The sequence below is a fragment of the Megalobrama amblycephala genome, linkage group LG19, assembly GCF_018812025.1.
Source record: "Megalobrama amblycephala isolate DHTTF-2021 linkage group LG19, ASM1881202v1, whole genome shotgun sequence".
Lineage (NCBI taxonomy): Eukaryota > Metazoa > Chordata > Actinopteri > Cypriniformes > Xenocyprididae > Megalobrama > Megalobrama amblycephala.
Genome location: NC_063062.1, coordinates 19,228,387 through 19,245,520, shown reverse-complemented (window position 1 = coordinate 19,245,520; position 17,134 = coordinate 19,228,387). Strand labels below are relative to the sequence as shown.

At 38.7% G+C, this 17,134-nt stretch overlaps 1 protein-coding gene across 1 annotated transcript; it reads right to left on the bottom strand.

Moving 5' to 3' along the window:
* Positions 1-94: 94 nt before the first annotated feature.
* On the bottom strand, positions 95-15,676 carry si:ch1073-390k14.1 (deoxyribodipyrimidine photo-lyase). The gene is given in 10 exon segments (XM_048168112.1): positions 95-1,196; positions 3,423-3,648; positions 7,551-7,745; positions 8,370-8,602; positions 9,652-9,736; positions 9,886-10,058; positions 12,002-12,169; positions 12,172-12,328; positions 12,330-12,807; positions 13,993-15,676. Coding segments are annotated over 9 exon segments (1,980 nt in total). The 5' UTR covers positions 12,543-12,807; positions 13,993-15,676; the 3' UTR covers positions 95-666.
* Positions 15,677-17,134: the final 1,458 nt, after the last annotated feature.

The window sequence follows — 17,134 nt, the reverse complement described above, 5'->3', positions numbered from 1 at the left end:
TTTCCCACCAGGTGAAAACCTTAAATCTGATAACTTAGAAAAGTAATGGTATATTAAACTCATGAGCAATAATGACAGCACATCGAATTACAAAAAAAGATTCTAAATATATCATTTGTATTGAATTATATACCAAAGTAAGACTAAAAAGTCTGTTAAATTTTGTAAAAGTTAAAGGCACTAAAGCTGGAATACACTACATGACTTAAAATCTGAATAGATTTGGTTATTAATCAGTTACAGAGCAAAACCGGGCATCATACAATAAATGCCTGAGGATTACACACTACCAGACTTTCATTCTGAACACAACAAACTCATGCAGAAACAAGAGCCTCGTTGCCAAGAGAAACATTACAAAAAACAATATGTGTAAAAACTGGCTCAAAACATCAAATATATTTGATATACTCTGAATGGAAGAGCTATCTTGCATTACATTACAAAAAACAATATGTGTAAAAACTGGCTCAAAATATCAAATATATTTGATATACTCTGAATGGAAGAGAATCTTCGTGAATATGTGTGAAATCTGTCAACTCTGACTAAAAAAAATCTGCAGACTGGCTGACGTTCGGCAACTGGAATCGACTGATCCAGAATGCAAATTGTGGAAAAAAAAAAAAAGGCATTTAGTGTATTCCGCTTTAACATGTCATTCTGTTATCTGTGGGGAATAGCGACACCCCCAGGCACTTTGCTGTAAGGGTCTCTGGTTGGGGTACGCCTGGCCCGGCCACGTGAGGCTGTGGGGTGAGGTAGACCCTCCAGAAGACAAGAGTCCCTCTCTAACCTCTCTCTACGCTGTGCGCTCTCACACATCACGCTGGCTGTGAAGTCTCGCTCGTTTAGGAAGGCAATGGTTTCGTCTCGTTTGCGACTGACGTAGCCCTTTAGCACAGCGCTGTATGGGTTGTCTTGCCTGTCTGGATCCTCCGAATGGTGTTTAAACTCCATGCGTGTGATGACTGGGAGGAGGAACCCAGTTCCTTCATGCCTCACAACTTCCTCCATACTGCCCAGAGCTTCCTGCACCAGCCTGGCAGGCAGAGGCACCAGGTCACAGCCTGATCGCTGGTCTACAAACTCTCTAAAATGCCTCCGCACTGACGCAACATCCTGCAGAGACTGTGCACGTCGCTCCTCAAGGTCAATAACAACCCGCTCTGGGTAGTTGCCCCCTAAAACCACACCTGTGAACAGAAAGATTGAATAGATAGTATAATTGTGATTATAAATCACAATTAAAGGATTAGTTCACTTTCAAATTAAAATTTCCTGATAATTTACTCACCCCCATGTAATCCAAGATGTTCATGTCCTTCTTTCTTCAGTCGAAAAGAAATGAAGGATTTTGATGAAAACATTCCAGGATTTTTCTTCATATAGTGGACTTCAATGGAGCCCAAACGGTTGAAGGTCAAAATTACAGTTTCAGTGCAGCTTCAAAGGGCTTTAAACGATCCCAGATGAGAAATAAGGGTCTTATCTAGAGAAACCATCACTCATTTTCTAAAAAAACATTCAAATTTTACACGTTTTAACCATAAATGCTCATCTTGAACTAGCCCTCTTCTTCGTCTCTATTTGAATTCCAGCAGTGTAGACACTGCTAAGTGTATTACTGCCCTCCACAGGTCAAAGTTTGAACTAAATTGTCATATTCAATATGCTAGTGAAAATATATAACAATTAGTTCAAACTTTGACCTGAGGAGGGCAGTAATACACTTAGCAGCATCTACACTTCTGGAATTCAAATAGAGAAGAATAAGAAGAAGAGAGCTAGTTCAAGATGAGCATTTATGGTTAAAATGTATAAAATTTAAATTTTTTTAGAAAATGAGTGATGGTTTCTCTTGATAAGACCCTTATTCCTCATCTGGGATAGTGTAGAATGCTTTGAAGCTGCAATGAAACTGTAATTTTGACCTTCAACCGTTTGGAGGCCATTGAAGTCCACTATATGGAGAAAAATCCTGTAATATTTTAATCAAAAACCTTAATTTCTTTTCGACCGAAGGAATTAATTATTAGGAAATTTTAATTTGAAAGTGAACTAATCCTTTAAGTAATCTGTCTCAGTTTTCAGTTTAAGCAAACTCATTTTACCTTCATTATGTGACATCTTTCAGAGTGAAACAGAATAACAATATATATCACAATATAGTTTTGCTGGAAATAAGGTTGTTGTGATGACAACATTTCAAATTATGTTAGATGACATTAAAATGTCACAATCCAAATTTCACAGTTCACTTTAAGACAACCTAATACTCAAGACTGAAAAATCCAGCACTGCTGGTCACCATCATAAGGGATTTTTTTTGCATGCTGGGACCAGCATAAGAAGCAGGAGTGATGGTGGACCAGCTCAGTTTTGCTAGAGAACAGCATGGTCAGCTATGCTGGTCCACCAGCTAAACCAGCACTATATCTGCTCTAAACAACATAAACCAACCTGGACCAAAATGTAATTCATGCTGGTTTATGCTGGATTTTTTTTAGCAGGGGTGTTTACATAAATACACACCAAGACGGGCAATTTGAAATGAAAAAAAGAATGCAATTCGGTACTCACATGCTGTCAGACAGGCGGCTTTCTGTTTAGTTCTCTGTCACATCTTACTGCACTTAAAGGGTTAAAAATCTCTCTAATGTTGAAAATTACAAGGCATAAAAATCATGAAAAAGACAACTTTTTAAATCAATTTAAACCATTTAAGTGCAATAAGCTGCAGAGGATACGTTTTTGTGTATTTGCGCAGAAAATAATCTGTCAGAACAGCGTGCAAATACAGAATTAAGTTCTCTTTCACATCTTACTGTGCTTAAATGGTTTAAAATCGCTCAAATATTTAAACTGGCTAGGCTCAAAAGCATGAAAAGGATAAACTTTTTAAACCAACTGTATACAATTTAAGTGCAATACGACACGAAAAAGAACGCAATTCAAGCATTTAATTCTGCATCTGTCAGAACAGTGTGTGAATTGAATACCCTTTCATGTATGTTTCATGCCTAAGTGGTTTGAAATCGCACAAATGTTTAAATTGGCAGAGCTTAAAAAGCTTGAAAAAAAAAAGAATTTTCATGATGACGCAACAATTCAATGTCATGTGAGTGTAATCATGATAGAGGTGGATGTAAAATTTCTACCAGTTTATCGTGTCTTTTGGTATATCGCCCATCCCTAAATAGTAAATTGACCCAAATGGCTTTTTTTATTTTTACAATGAACAAAATAGCTGGACGTGCGCATTTTAAATTATTTGACCATTATAAATATGAAGCTCTACATAAAGCATTATAAAATGACTATTTGCATGTAATATTAATAGTATAATCATATTTAATATGTCTCAGTCTGAGAAAGCAGTGAGCAGATTAGCAAACAGTGAGCAGATTAGCATAACACACCTGTCCTACGCAGCATTGACGCTGGACACTTCCAGGGCTTATGGATGAGGTCATCGGGAAGTGCCTTCAGTTCAGGACACCATTGCCGCACATAGGTACCATAGGGGTCACAGGTCAATGCTGCATCAACAGGGTGCATGACGAAGTTCCAATGATCCAGTCCACACATTCCTCCATTTTGCCACATCATGGCATCTATGGCAACATCAGCATCTACCAATGTGTCCTATAAAACGAAGAAAAAGTGTTAAGATGTTGAATGGTTCACTGCAGGTCATTTCTAGCAGCATTGACACGTTTTCTATCAATAAACCAGAAACTCAATGTGTGAATGCTAAACTTGCTGATAAAATGCTACTGTGATACAGGTGATTGCCAAGGTATTGCTATCTGGCTTCTAGGGTACTTTGGCTGGTTGCTAACATGTTGCTCGGTGCAGAGGTGTAAAGTATTGGAGTAAATGTAATTAGTTACTTAAGTATCTTTTTGGCTACATTGTAGTTTGACTGCAACTTTTACTCTATTTGATTGCATTTTTGAATAAGTTACATTTTGCATGGCACCTAACTTTTTCTGCAGCAGTTTATTTCTGTTACAAAAGAAGCTATATGGGCATCTACAGGCCATTGAAGGTACTATCTTAAGTAGGGATGTCCCGATCACGTTTTTTTGCCCTCGATTCCGAGTCCGAGTCATTTGATTTTGAGTATCTACCGATACCGAGTCCCGATCCGATACTTCTATAATACATGAAAAAGAATAAAGAAGAGCGAAAAAAACAGATCCAGGAACAGTGCTTTTCAGGTTTTACAGGAATCTAACAATCGTTTTCACGTACAGAAAATGGATAAAGTAATCAAATATAAAATATCACTGCATATTATCTTTACTGTATAAAATAAATAAAGATTAATCATTATTGAAGTTACAAAAACTATTCAGTCAAGAGCAGTGAGTGATTTCTTTGTTATTTGTTGTTTGATTTAACATTAAAAACAGGCAGCAGGAATAGTTTTTTTTCCCTAGAAGACATGCACGATCCAGTACATATACTGTTACACATGCGTCTTTCTCGACTAATATACGTTCACTTAAGACATAACCGACTATGTTTGCTAGGATACTCGCTAAGACGGGCATGTTGACATAATTTTTGTATGAATTTGTCCGCTTAAGCGCAAGACTTGAAAGAGAACTCAGTATTTGCGCGCTGACTGAAATAAGCGTGTGCGCGCTTCGGATGAGCGCACACAAATCTTCTCACAGCGCGTGCGAGTTCTCTTTCGCGTCTTGTTCTTGAAGGTTTAAATCAGCAAGGCTTAAATGAGTTAGTTTAAACACAGACAGCAACGTGTGCTGTTCAGGTCTCACCGGCGCTCGCGCGCTATCAACACCAGGGTGATGACGGCGTAAATGACTGGACATTAGAGCATACGGCACTCGCAGTTAACAGTTTACAAAGAGTGACTGTTTTGTCCACGCTTTCTGATTATCGTTGTTGTAACGTTTTGCGCATCCATCGACTGAAACATACATTATTTGAACTCTGTCTGTCTGTTTTCCACGTTGCTATTTTAAACAAACCATATTAACCAATAGATGCGTCGTCATTCGAGATGGACCGCGGTGCAAGTGCGTACCTAACCCTAAGTGGAGAACCGTAGGGTTTGATTTTTTACTGAGAACCGTTGCACCCCTAATAACGTTACATATCCGAGTCCTGATCGGGAGGTAACGTCCGATTCCGATCGAGTCTGAAACCACGTGATCGGGCCCGATTTCCGATCACGTGATCGGATCTGGACATCCCTAATATTAAGTGTGTTTTGCCCTTACTCACCTAAAATTGTCAGCAAGGCTACTTTACACTAGACTGGGTAAACCCAGCCTGATCTGCCGGCGATTTGATTTCGCCCGGCAACTCAGTCTGGAAACCCGTACATTCATTTCTGCTGCATCTGTTACACTTTTGCGGGAACCAATCACAGACTGGCTTATCCACCTTGCTCGCTATTGGCGGGTACAGAGCTCTTTCTATGGCTCTGTGCGGGTATAACACGATGACGTCTCTCGCACGACCATCAATCCAATTTCTTTTAACCTCTCAACGATGCTAAATGACTTCTTTAGTTTAGCAAACAAATCGCTCGACTGGGTGTAAATTAGTGATGGCCGCCTGACACCGATGCTCCGACACAAGCTTCGAACTCGAAGCAGCATTTTTCTTGAACTACTGCTTCGGAGCTTGCTTTGGTGCGGAAAAACACACGTGACCGATGACGTCCGAAGCAGCAACTGCTTCGGTTCTCTGAATGAATCACGTGACTGGTTCAGACCAGTCGATACTGCTTCGCATCGCGAGAGGCTTCATGACGCGATTTTTTGTTGCACGCACGCTTCAGCAGCTTTTTAGGCGCGTAATAGGACTATATAGACACCCAAAATGATGCACAAGATGTGGGTTTGTTGTATTAGGAGTTTGCATAGTTGTTATTATCACTGCATTGTTTGATCATCATCATGGAGCCAGCTAGGAAGAGAACCTGTTCTCCAATGTGGGAACATTTTTATCTGATCAGTCCTAATAAGGTGCTTTATTATACCTTGGTTATCCTACTGCACCTGGCTTATTTATTTGTGGCTGGTTTATTTACATCATTCACACAAACCCTAGTTACACTCATACAGACATTATATTGCTATCTACAATTTCACCACTAGATGTCACTGAAACGAAGCTTTAAATGAATGAACCCATTTTCAAAACAATTGATGAAGTGGTTCAATACTGATTCATTGCTTCATTTGGACATCACTAGTGTAAATATCACTCACTTTCATGTTTTTTTTTCACACAACCTGCAAATCGCTCGATGCCATTGCTGCTTCTGCAAACCGCTGATCAATGCTACAAACCAATACAAACTAAGCCTGTCTGGAGTTTATGCGTTGCTCTGCAAAAGTACGTCACCCGTATCGTTGATCTGATTGGTTGAAGGACTATCCAATTGCGTGAATAATGCTCATTGATCACCCCTCTTGTGCAGTAGGAAATACATAGCAAACTCCCCAGACCAATGTTCAATTTTAAATTGAGCTTGGTCTGGTGATAGCCAGACAAACTTTACACCAATGTGAGTGCATTAGCAGGTAGTTGCTGAATCACAGGTGTTTCATATACGAGATGAGGGCATGACTGCAATTGGTAATGAGGCTGATGACATCCAGTGCAAGTAAGCTCTGACTATTTAATTTTACTTAACATTATTTTAATTATTCATTATACTGAAGAGACCTTTTTGAAGGATATTGGTTTACTTATGCTCTTTTTGAGCACTTGAGCTGAACTGAGACTTGAGTGTTTGTAGACATTATGAGGCTGTTGTGTCAACTTGATTTATTGCAATTGTGAGGTGTTCAGTTTTAGTTTGACCTAAAAAAAATTAACATGTGATTGCTCTCCTCACAAATCACCTGATTGTTGTTTTCACTGGCATGTCTCTCAGGTGTTGAGGACTAGTAAGTACAACATTGAGCCTATATTCAGTATGAGTAAAACAGGGCTTACACCAGGATTAGGCCTTAGTTCAATTAGGATATTTAAGTAACTTTTATATACATGCCCTAAAATAAATCATTTTTTTAATGCATCTTGAGACAAAACAATGGCACTGACATATTTTAAGATATGTCAATGCAAGTTGCTTTCAGTTAAGACAGCTCAAACATGCATTTTAGTCTGGGACTAGGCTTAAGCCTTGTCTGTGAAAATGGGGGTAAGACTTTTACTCAAGTTGTATTGGAATTGCTGACTTATAACTGGTAATGGAGTCATTTTCGCTCTAAGGTATCTGTACATTTACTCTCAAGTATGGTTTTTCAGGTACTCTTTACACCTCTGGCTAGGTGGTTTCTTACTGGATAAATCAAAATAGCCCACTCCCAACTAGAGCTGTTAGATTAATTAATGTTGAAAAAAAAAAAAGATGTGAGGTCTGGGATGAGTTATGTGCAGAATATAAATACTTACAGTTAAGGGTATTACATTAGCTATAGCATCACATTATATAGTCAGCTCTAAATCAAAGGAATTATGAGAATAAATTTGGTGTCTTCTGCATGTGTCACCTGAAACCAGCGGTATCCTTCTTGCCAGGGAATATGCAAATAGGCAATGAGGAAAGAGGCCACCACATGTCTCATGTAGTTGTTCATCCAGCCAGTTTGCCACAGCTGTCTCATTGCTGCATCTACCAGCGGGTACCCTGTGAATCCACGCTGCCAGGCCTTCAGATGGACACGATCTGAACTCCAGCGCATAGCCTGCACATGGGTAAAACATTTTGAGTATACAAATGTAATCATGATGATAATTGCATAACTAGACGTGCAAATTCTGATGTTCAAAATTCGCCACCAAGATTCTAGGATGTTGCGGGTGGTTGCTAGGGCATGAAATGAACTTTACACAGTTATTGAACTGAACTGAATCAACACTGAACTGACTTCAGCTGAACAATGGCATTATTGTCTTTTTTAGGCTAATTTACAGCAGAATTGAATTCTATTCGCATCATTGATCTTTATTTTCCTGATTATCACTATAAAGCTGCTTTGAAACAATCTGTATTGTATAAAGCGCTATATAAATAAAAAGTGCTGACTTGACTTAGCATTAATTTGTAGTTGCTAGTGTGTTCTTGGTGGTTTCTTACTGGCCCAAGTAAAAAGATTTTCTGAGCTATGTTTGTCTATGTTTGTTTGTTTGTTTGTTCATTTAATTATCCACCAAGCAAAATTGATGAAGTAATAGCATTTTTCTCCTCAATAAGTCACATGATTTGACACCAATATTCCATCCTAATTGCAATAATACTATCTAGACATGATCTTACACTTTCCATACAACCACAAGCATTAAGTGGGAATAATAAATAGGAATCTTGCCTTATACGGTGGCCTGAGGGACTCCCAGGGCAGGTCTGGGAAAAGGCACAGCTGCCAGTACGCCAGGTCCCTCCAGGCCAGTTTGCGCTGGAATTTGGGAGATCTGCAGTGAGCTCCACGGGAGTCACATAATAGGCTGCGTGCACTCAGCTGCCCAAAGTGCAGATATGGAGATAGAGAGCTGGTGTTGGGGGCATCCGCACGACTTGACTCCTTTTCATAACGGTACACACCTACAATAAAGTCAATTGATGAGCACAAAATGATGGATGGGAATGTACAGTACCTTAAATAGGGTGACCATATATGCCATTTTCCCAGGATGCATCCTGTCCAGGATTTCTAAATTGCCTAAGATGGCTTGAGCCTTTGCCTCTTTAATTGTGAAAGTGGTCATATCGATGTGCCCCCGGAACGTGATTCAGGAACGCAATTTCTACATGGAGGTCTGTGCAAGCCACTGTTCTTATTGACAGTCTTCATGCAATGCATTAAAATGTTGTCGTATTTGCAATGTTTTGACCATTCTCTGTAGATCCAGCCTTCTCGCAAGCCATGATTAGTTGATTATGTATAATGCACGCTATTGGTCAAATTATTTTTCAGTCAAGCAAGCAAGGACAATAGCAAAAAATGGCAGATGAAGCAATAATAACTGACATGATTCATGATATCATGATATTTTTAGTGATATTTGTGTTTTCTAAATGTTTCGTTAGCATGTTGCTAATGTACTGTTAAATGAGGTTAAAGTTACCATTGTTTCTTACTGTATTCACGGAGACAAGAGCCGTCGCTATTTTCATTTTTAAACACTTGCAGTCTGTATAATGCATAAACACAACTTCATTCTTTATAAATCTCTCCAACAGTGTAGCATTAGCCGTTAGCCACGGAGCACTATCAAACTCATTCAGAATCAATGTAAACATCAAAATAAACACTGTACTTACGCGATTAGACATGCTGCATGACAAACACTTTGTAAAGATCCATTTTGAGGGTTATATTAGCTATTTGAACTTTTTTTATGTTGTTTAAGGCAAGCGCGAGCTCTTGGGGTGTGGAGCACGAGATTTAAAGGGCCACACACCCTGAATCGGCTCATTTCTAATTATGCCCCAAAATAGGCAGTTAAAAAAATGAATTAAAAAAAAAATCTATGGGGTATTTTGAGCTGAAACTTCACAGACACATTCAGGGGACACCTTAGACTTATATTACATCTTTTAAAAAAAAGTTCTAGGGCACCTTTAAAACATGTACCGTGGAAATGTCTTACCATCTCGCAGGAAGGCCTCAAGATGGGCCTGAGCTCCTTCTTCACTGAAGTCCCATGATTTCCGAATGTTCACGGCCCAGTCAATCTGTCAGTAACACATCACAACAGCACTTAGATCTCAGAGTTTTTGCATTCCACTGAACTACTTTTGCATTGTTTTTCTATGTAAAAGTGCTAGATGGTAGTTCAACTTTTTTTTTTTTTTTTTTTAAATTGGTGGTTTGAATATTTCACCTCTGTGCCATCTTTCCTGCGTGGCATGCGTGCAAGCTCCAGATCTATAAGCGGGCATCCCTGCGGCCATGTTGAAGGGGCAGGCAGGGCACCGGGGGCATCCAGTGGAGCTCCCAGTCCACTGGCAGGGTTCTGCTGGCAGCAGTTCATAAAGTGAGATACAGAGCCAATACCTGCAAAGAAATGTAGAAACTTTTACAATTAGCACTTTAAAAGATTTTGGTTGTGCTTGCCCATGCAAAAGTTGCAGCCATCATGCTAGGGTGTAGAAGGTGTTTGCCAGGGCGTTGCAATTATTAGTGTGTTGCTGTGAAGTTGCTATGGTGGATGTTTTAATTGCCTGCAGACCCCTAAGAATGGGTCATCTACCAAGCAAAAACAAGTCTTAATTTGCTTAGAAAAGTAATAGCACATCTCTTTCAACAAGCCACATGACACTATAGACAATAACCATTGTTTTCTTTTTCAGGCACTGGTCAGCATTTTAGATTTTAGGCTATTTTGCTTCCATAATGTGACTTCTTTTGCAGACTAGTGGAAAGAAAACATCTGAAATACACATTAAAATTAGTTTATTTTACTCCACTATATCTATTCGCATCTGTAGATTTCAATTACAATACATATCTTTAAAGATCGGCTTCTCAGTTTTTATTCACGCACTGAGCCAGAAATCTTCAAAAAACGTTTACTATAAAGCAAATGTATTTTACCAAACATTTTTATATTATACAAAATATATATTTTACAAAATAATTTGGACTCTAAAACTGCTATAAAAAAGTTGTATTCCAAATTTGAAGTTGATATCACAAAATGATTGTGATATAAAATAGTGCAGCACATTTTGGGATATAAAACATGAAAAGAAATTATGGTTTCTAAGGAAAACATCCAGGATTTTTCTCCATATAGCGGACTTCACTGGGGTCGAAGGTCCAAATTACAGTTTCAATGCAGCTTCAAAGGGCTCTACACAATCCCAAGCTGAGGAATAAGGGTCTTATCAAGTGAAACAATCGGTCATTTAGTAAAAAAATAAAATATTATATACTTTTTAACCACAAATGCTCATCTTGCACTAGGTCTGCGATGTGCCACGCATTATGTAATTACGTTGGAAAGGTCACGCGTGATGTAGGCAGGAAGTAACACGGTAGGATGAAAAACTCCATCTCATTTTCTTCTCCAACTTCAAAATCATCTGACATCATTGTTTTACCTTTTTTTTGTAAAGGCCGTTTGACTTAGTCTTTGCACATTCGCTTTGTAAACACTTGCTCGGTACTTCCGCCTACGTCACGTGTGACCTTTCCAACGGATTACGTAATGCTTGGCGCATCGCAGAGCTAGTGCAAGATGAGCCTTTGTAGTTAAAAAGTATATAATTTTTAATTTTTTTAGAAAATGACCCATCGTTTCACTAGATAAGACCCTTATTCCTCGACTGGGACCCGTGCAGAGCCCTATGAAGCTGCATTTAAATTCAGTTTGGACCTTCAACCCGTTGGAAACCATTGAAGTCCTGGAATATTTTCCTCAAAAACCTTAATTTCTTTTTGACTGAAGAAAGAAAGACATAAACATCTTGGATGACATGGGGGTGAGTAAATTATCAGAAAATTTGAATTTTGAAGTGAACCAATCCTTTAAAGGGATAGATTTTGTCATCATTTACTCACACACAAGTTGTTCCAAACCTGTATGAATTTCTTTCTTCAGCTGAACACAAAAGAATATATTTTGAAGAATGTTGGTAACCAAACAGTTGATGGGACCCATTGACTTCCATAGTATTTTTTTTTCTTCCATATTAATAGTAGTCAGTGGAGCCCATCAACTGTTTGGTTACCTGACATTCTTCAAAATATCTTCATTTCTGTTCAGCAGAAGAATGAAATTCATTTAGGTTTGTTACAACTTTGAGGGTGAGTAAATGCTGACAGAATCTTCATTTTTGTGTGAACTATCCCTTTAAGGTATGATTTATGCCCAAGTTACATACAAAAATGTATTACTTTTAAAAAATATATGAACAATCACCACTAGAATGTAAAAATTAAATCCCCAAAGTTTCCACCCCATCAGCCCTGACCTGCTGCACTGCATTACCCACCTCGTAGCCCGACGCCCCGTGTGGTGACCTTGTAGGGGTCTCTAAGGCAGTAGGAATGGTAGATGTGGCAATTAACACCTTGTTTCTCCAGTGTCTCCCACACTCTGTCATCTCTTTCCTTCAGCCACGGCTCATACAGGGCCGTTGCCACGACCGATGCTGCCCCATCTCAGCGATCAACCCCTGCAGCGCTGTCAAAGATGAGGGCTCTGCCTTCAGAGTCACCAAGTGACTTCCAAGCTGCTCTAGAGAAAGGTTCAGACTCACTAGTGCCTGATGCAGCCAGTATTTAGACGCCCCACCAGTTGCCACGGTAACCCCAGGTCCCATCCTCCTCCACTGCATTCCACAAAAAGACTGGTATTACTGGTGCACCAAGCTCCAGGCAGCCAATCAGAGCAGGGTTATCCCAAATGCGGAGGTCCCTCCTGAACCACAGCAGAACGGGTCGCGGATCCTGATGGGTTCTTCGACAAAAGTTGCTTCTTACGCAGACGACGCCTTTGTGACCTCGTTGACTTTGCGACTTCGAGATCATCATTGTCTTTATTTATGTTTTTAATGGCACATGTGGTTTTATGTACTTCGGTATCTAGTGTACGTTTTGCAATAGGCTGGTTCTTTGAAGCTACACTGACTTTTAGCTGATCAACACCTGAAGTTACTGTAGTCGTGTCAGCATAGCTTTTGTAACAGGGAGGCACATTAGGGTGATGGTCTGAATCCTGCTGCCTAAAATCTCTTTTGATTTGCTTGGTTTCATTAAGAGACAGTGTTAAGGCCAGCTCTAATTCATCTGCTTCATCCTGAAAAATCAACACAGAAAAAAATGTCTTTAACATTTAGCCTATACAAACAACTATTAAACGGATAGTTAACCCAAAAATGAAAATTCTGTCATCATTTACTCACCCTCAAGTTGTTCCAAAATTTCTTTCTTCTGCTGAACATAAAGGAAGATATTTTGGAGAAAGTTTGTAACCAGGCTGCTTTGGGGCACCATTGACTTCCATAAGTAGGAAAAAAATACTATGGAAGTCAAGGCTGCCCCAAAACTGTTCAGTTTCCCACATTCATTAAAACATCTTCCTTTGTGTTCAACATAACAAAAAAAAAAAAAAAAAAAATGTTTGGAACAACCTGAGGGTGAGTAAATGATGACAGAATTTTCATTTTTGGGTGAACTATCCCTTTAACTCTTATTATGCTCTATGCAACAAACATTGTGTATTGTAAACCCCCGAAGTAGATACATGAAAGTCTCTTTCTTACCAATGCTACATTTGATCAAAAATACAGTAAAAACAGTAATATTGTAAAATATTATTACAATTTTAAATACTACTTTTCCATTTTAATACATTTTAAAATGTATTACTGTGATGCAAAGCTGAATTACATCAGTATATCAGTATCAGTATCATTACTCCAGTCTTCAGTGTCACATGATCCTTTAGAAATCATTCTAATATGCTGATTTGCTGCTCAAGAAACATGTCTTATTATTATCAATGTTGAAAACAGTTGTGCTGCTTAATAAGTTTCTGGAAATTTATTATTTTCAGGATTCATATTGATAGAAAGTTATTCATAGAATTAAAAAGAACATTTAAACATTGTAAGCTCTTTACTGTCATTTTGATCAATTTCATACACTCTTATAAAATTAATATTTAAAAAAAAAAAAAAGAAAAAAGAACACTCCTTACAACCAAAAAGAGTCACTACCTAAAACTCCATGTCAACTACCCATATATATATATATATATATAATATACACACACACACTTTATTTAGGATATTTGACTTGTCTCTGCGACAATGTTTTATAAATATGTATTGTATATTATTAAATACATTTCAGACAGACAGACAGACAGACAGACAGACAGACAGACAGACAGATAGACAGATAGATAGATAGATAGATAGATAGATAGATAGATAGATAGATAGATAGATAGATAGATAGATAGATACACACACTATACCTTAGAGAAGTACTCCAGAAAGATTTGAGTCAGCTGACTGTGTAGATGTTCATGTCCGGATGAAATGGGTTTGATCACGTCCAGAAAGTGTGTTCGGGTGTCTGTGTCCCCCAGCAGAGACAAACACAGACAGAAAAACCCGTCCGGATCCTCACGACCCAACATCAGATCTCTCAGGAGCTCACGGACCTGAGACACGGACTTCAAATCGTTGCCTACAGACATTCTCTTTGACCAAATCCGTCACTTTTCGACGCTAAAATATATTAAAATCATTTGTAACAGTTTGCGTCATAAAAAAACAGACGGATAGCCTACAATGTATCCGCGAGCGCGCCGAGCCGCGTTACAAAACGAATGAATGACGAGTTGACAGGTTACAAAAGAAGCCGCAGCGGGGGTTTCATAACTGTAGTCGGCTGTAAAAAAAATAAATAAATACCTGTTTTACTTCTGGTTTATATCACATGCAGGTTTCATTATCGATACATCTGAAAATGTATTGATAATTGATTACATTAAATACATAAACTTTCAGTATTTTAAAGCATGGTGACTATGTAACAGCGTCTCCAGTGACTGTGGAGAGGCGGTGCTGAATGAGCTGTCTGACCAATCACGGTCGAGCATCGTGCAGAGGCTCCTCCCCCTCAATGAGGCACGTGTTAACCCAAACACATGAGAGCCAATCAATCAGGAGAATTTAGGCAGAGAAACAGGTACATAAAAACATTTCAAAAACTTTTTATTTTTATTATTTATATTTTTTTTTGTGTGTAATCGTGGATAAATACAGAATAAGAATGAAAAGTGATGAACTCTGAGTAGATTTTAAAATGACTCTGGCTGAGTAGAGCTGTCTGAGGACCTAAAGTGGGACACTCGCATAGACTCCACTGTGAAAAAGGCCCAGCAGAGGAAGCTCAACCTGCCACAGGACAGGAACTGCTGAAACATTTCTACTCAACCATCATTGAGTCTGTCCTGGTTTGGTTCAGCTACCAAATCACTCATGAGGAGAATACAACGGACAGTCAGGACGGCTGAGATGATTATTGGTTCCCTTCTGCCCAACCTCCAAGATCTTTACACCTCCAGAGTGAGAAATAGGGCTAAGAAAATCACTTTGGACCCCATACACCCAGCCCACCTTGTCTTTGAACTGTTGTCCTCTGGTCTGCGCTACAGAGCACCGACCACTAGAATAGCCAGGCTATATTCAGCCTGGACAATTAAAAACTCCCATAATATACACTGTCTAAAATAACTGTACATTTGTACATAATATCTAAAAATTGTAGATTTGTAAATTACATAAACTGTAAGCTTTTAAATAACATATCTGTACATTCAGTAAAACAATTATATTTTTCTCTAGTTTTCTACTACTGTATTATATTGCATTATTAAAATTTTTGTTTTCTTATATTATTGTTATATTTATTCTCTACTGTGTAATTCCTATGTATGTCTGTACTTTCTTCTGCACTGGAAGCTCCTGTTGCCAAGACAAATTCCTTGTGTGTATAAACATACTTGGCAATAAAGCTCTTTCTGATTCTGAAATTAAATTATTCTGAAAAGTTAATTATGGGTATTAATATATATCTTTATATAGGGCCTATAAGACATTAATGTATAATTTACTTTAATACAATCTTTCTCAACTGGTTTGGCCATGGGATCCACATTTCCCTATGGTCATAGCCGTGACCCAATTTTTTTAGGAATTTGATTTCTAATATATATATATATATATATATACCGATCAGGCATAACATTTTAACCACCTTCCTAATGTTGTCTTGGCCCCCCTTTTTCTGCCAAAACAGCTCTGACCCGTCGAGGCATGAACTCCACTAGACTCCTGAAGGTGTGCTGTGGTATCTGGCACCAAGACGTTAGCAGCAGATTCTTTAAGTCCTGTAAGTTGCGAGGTGGGGCCTCCATGGATCGGACTTATTTGTTCAGCACATCCCACAGATGCTCGATTGGATTGAGATCTGGGGAATTTGGAGGCCAAGTCAACACCTCAAACTCGTTGTTGTGCTCCTCAAACCATTCCTGAACCATTTTTGCTTTGCGGCAGGTTCATTATACTGCTGAAAGAGGCCACAGCCACCAGGGAATACTGTTTCCATGAAAGGGTGTACATGGTCTGCAACAATGCTTAGGTAGGTGGTACGTGTCAAAGTAACATCCACATGGATGGCAGGACCCAAGGTTTCCCAGCAGAACATTGCCCAAAGCATCACACTGCCTCCACTGGCATGCCTTCTTCCCATAATGCATCCTGGTGCCATGTGTTCCCCAGGTAAGCGACGCACACGCACCCGGCCATCCACGTGATGTAAAAGAAAACATGATTCAGCCACCTTCTTCCACTGCTCTGTGGTCCAGTTCTGATGCATACGTGCCCATTGTTGGCTTTTTTTTTTTCTTTTTTTTTTGGACAGGGGTCAACATGAGCATCTTGACTGGTCTGCGGCTATGCAGCCCCATACACAACAAATTTCGATGCACTATGTATTCTGACACCTTTCTATCAAAACCAGCATTAACTTCTTGAGCAATTTGAGCTCCAGTAGCTCGTCTGCTGAATCGGACCACACGGGCCAACCTTCACTCCTCACGTGCATCAATGAGCCTTGGCTGCCCATGACTTTCGCTCAAATCCTTACACTTGCCCATTTTTCCTGCTTCTAACACATCAACTTTGAGGACAAAATGTTCATAAAATATACCACCCACTAACATGTGCCGTGATGAAGAGATAATCAGTATTATTCACTTCACCTGTCAGTGGTCATAATGTTATGCCTGATCGGTGTATATATATATATATATATATATATATATATATATATATATATATACACACAGACACAATATTGTCCTCCTGGTGAAAATGTAAAATAAAATATCAAAAGAAGTTTTATTTTAGTGAGTGCAGATCATGGTTTTATATATATGAAGTAATTAAATGGGTAGATATACGCACAAAAATAAAGTAGGCTAAGTGACCAAAGAGTGCAGTGCAAAAGGCTTTGTGCAATTACTAATAAATAAAATATATGATTGGAAATTGAAAATTGAAAATTAATCTATTTCTTAATTTTCTATTTGTCATGTATTTATTTAT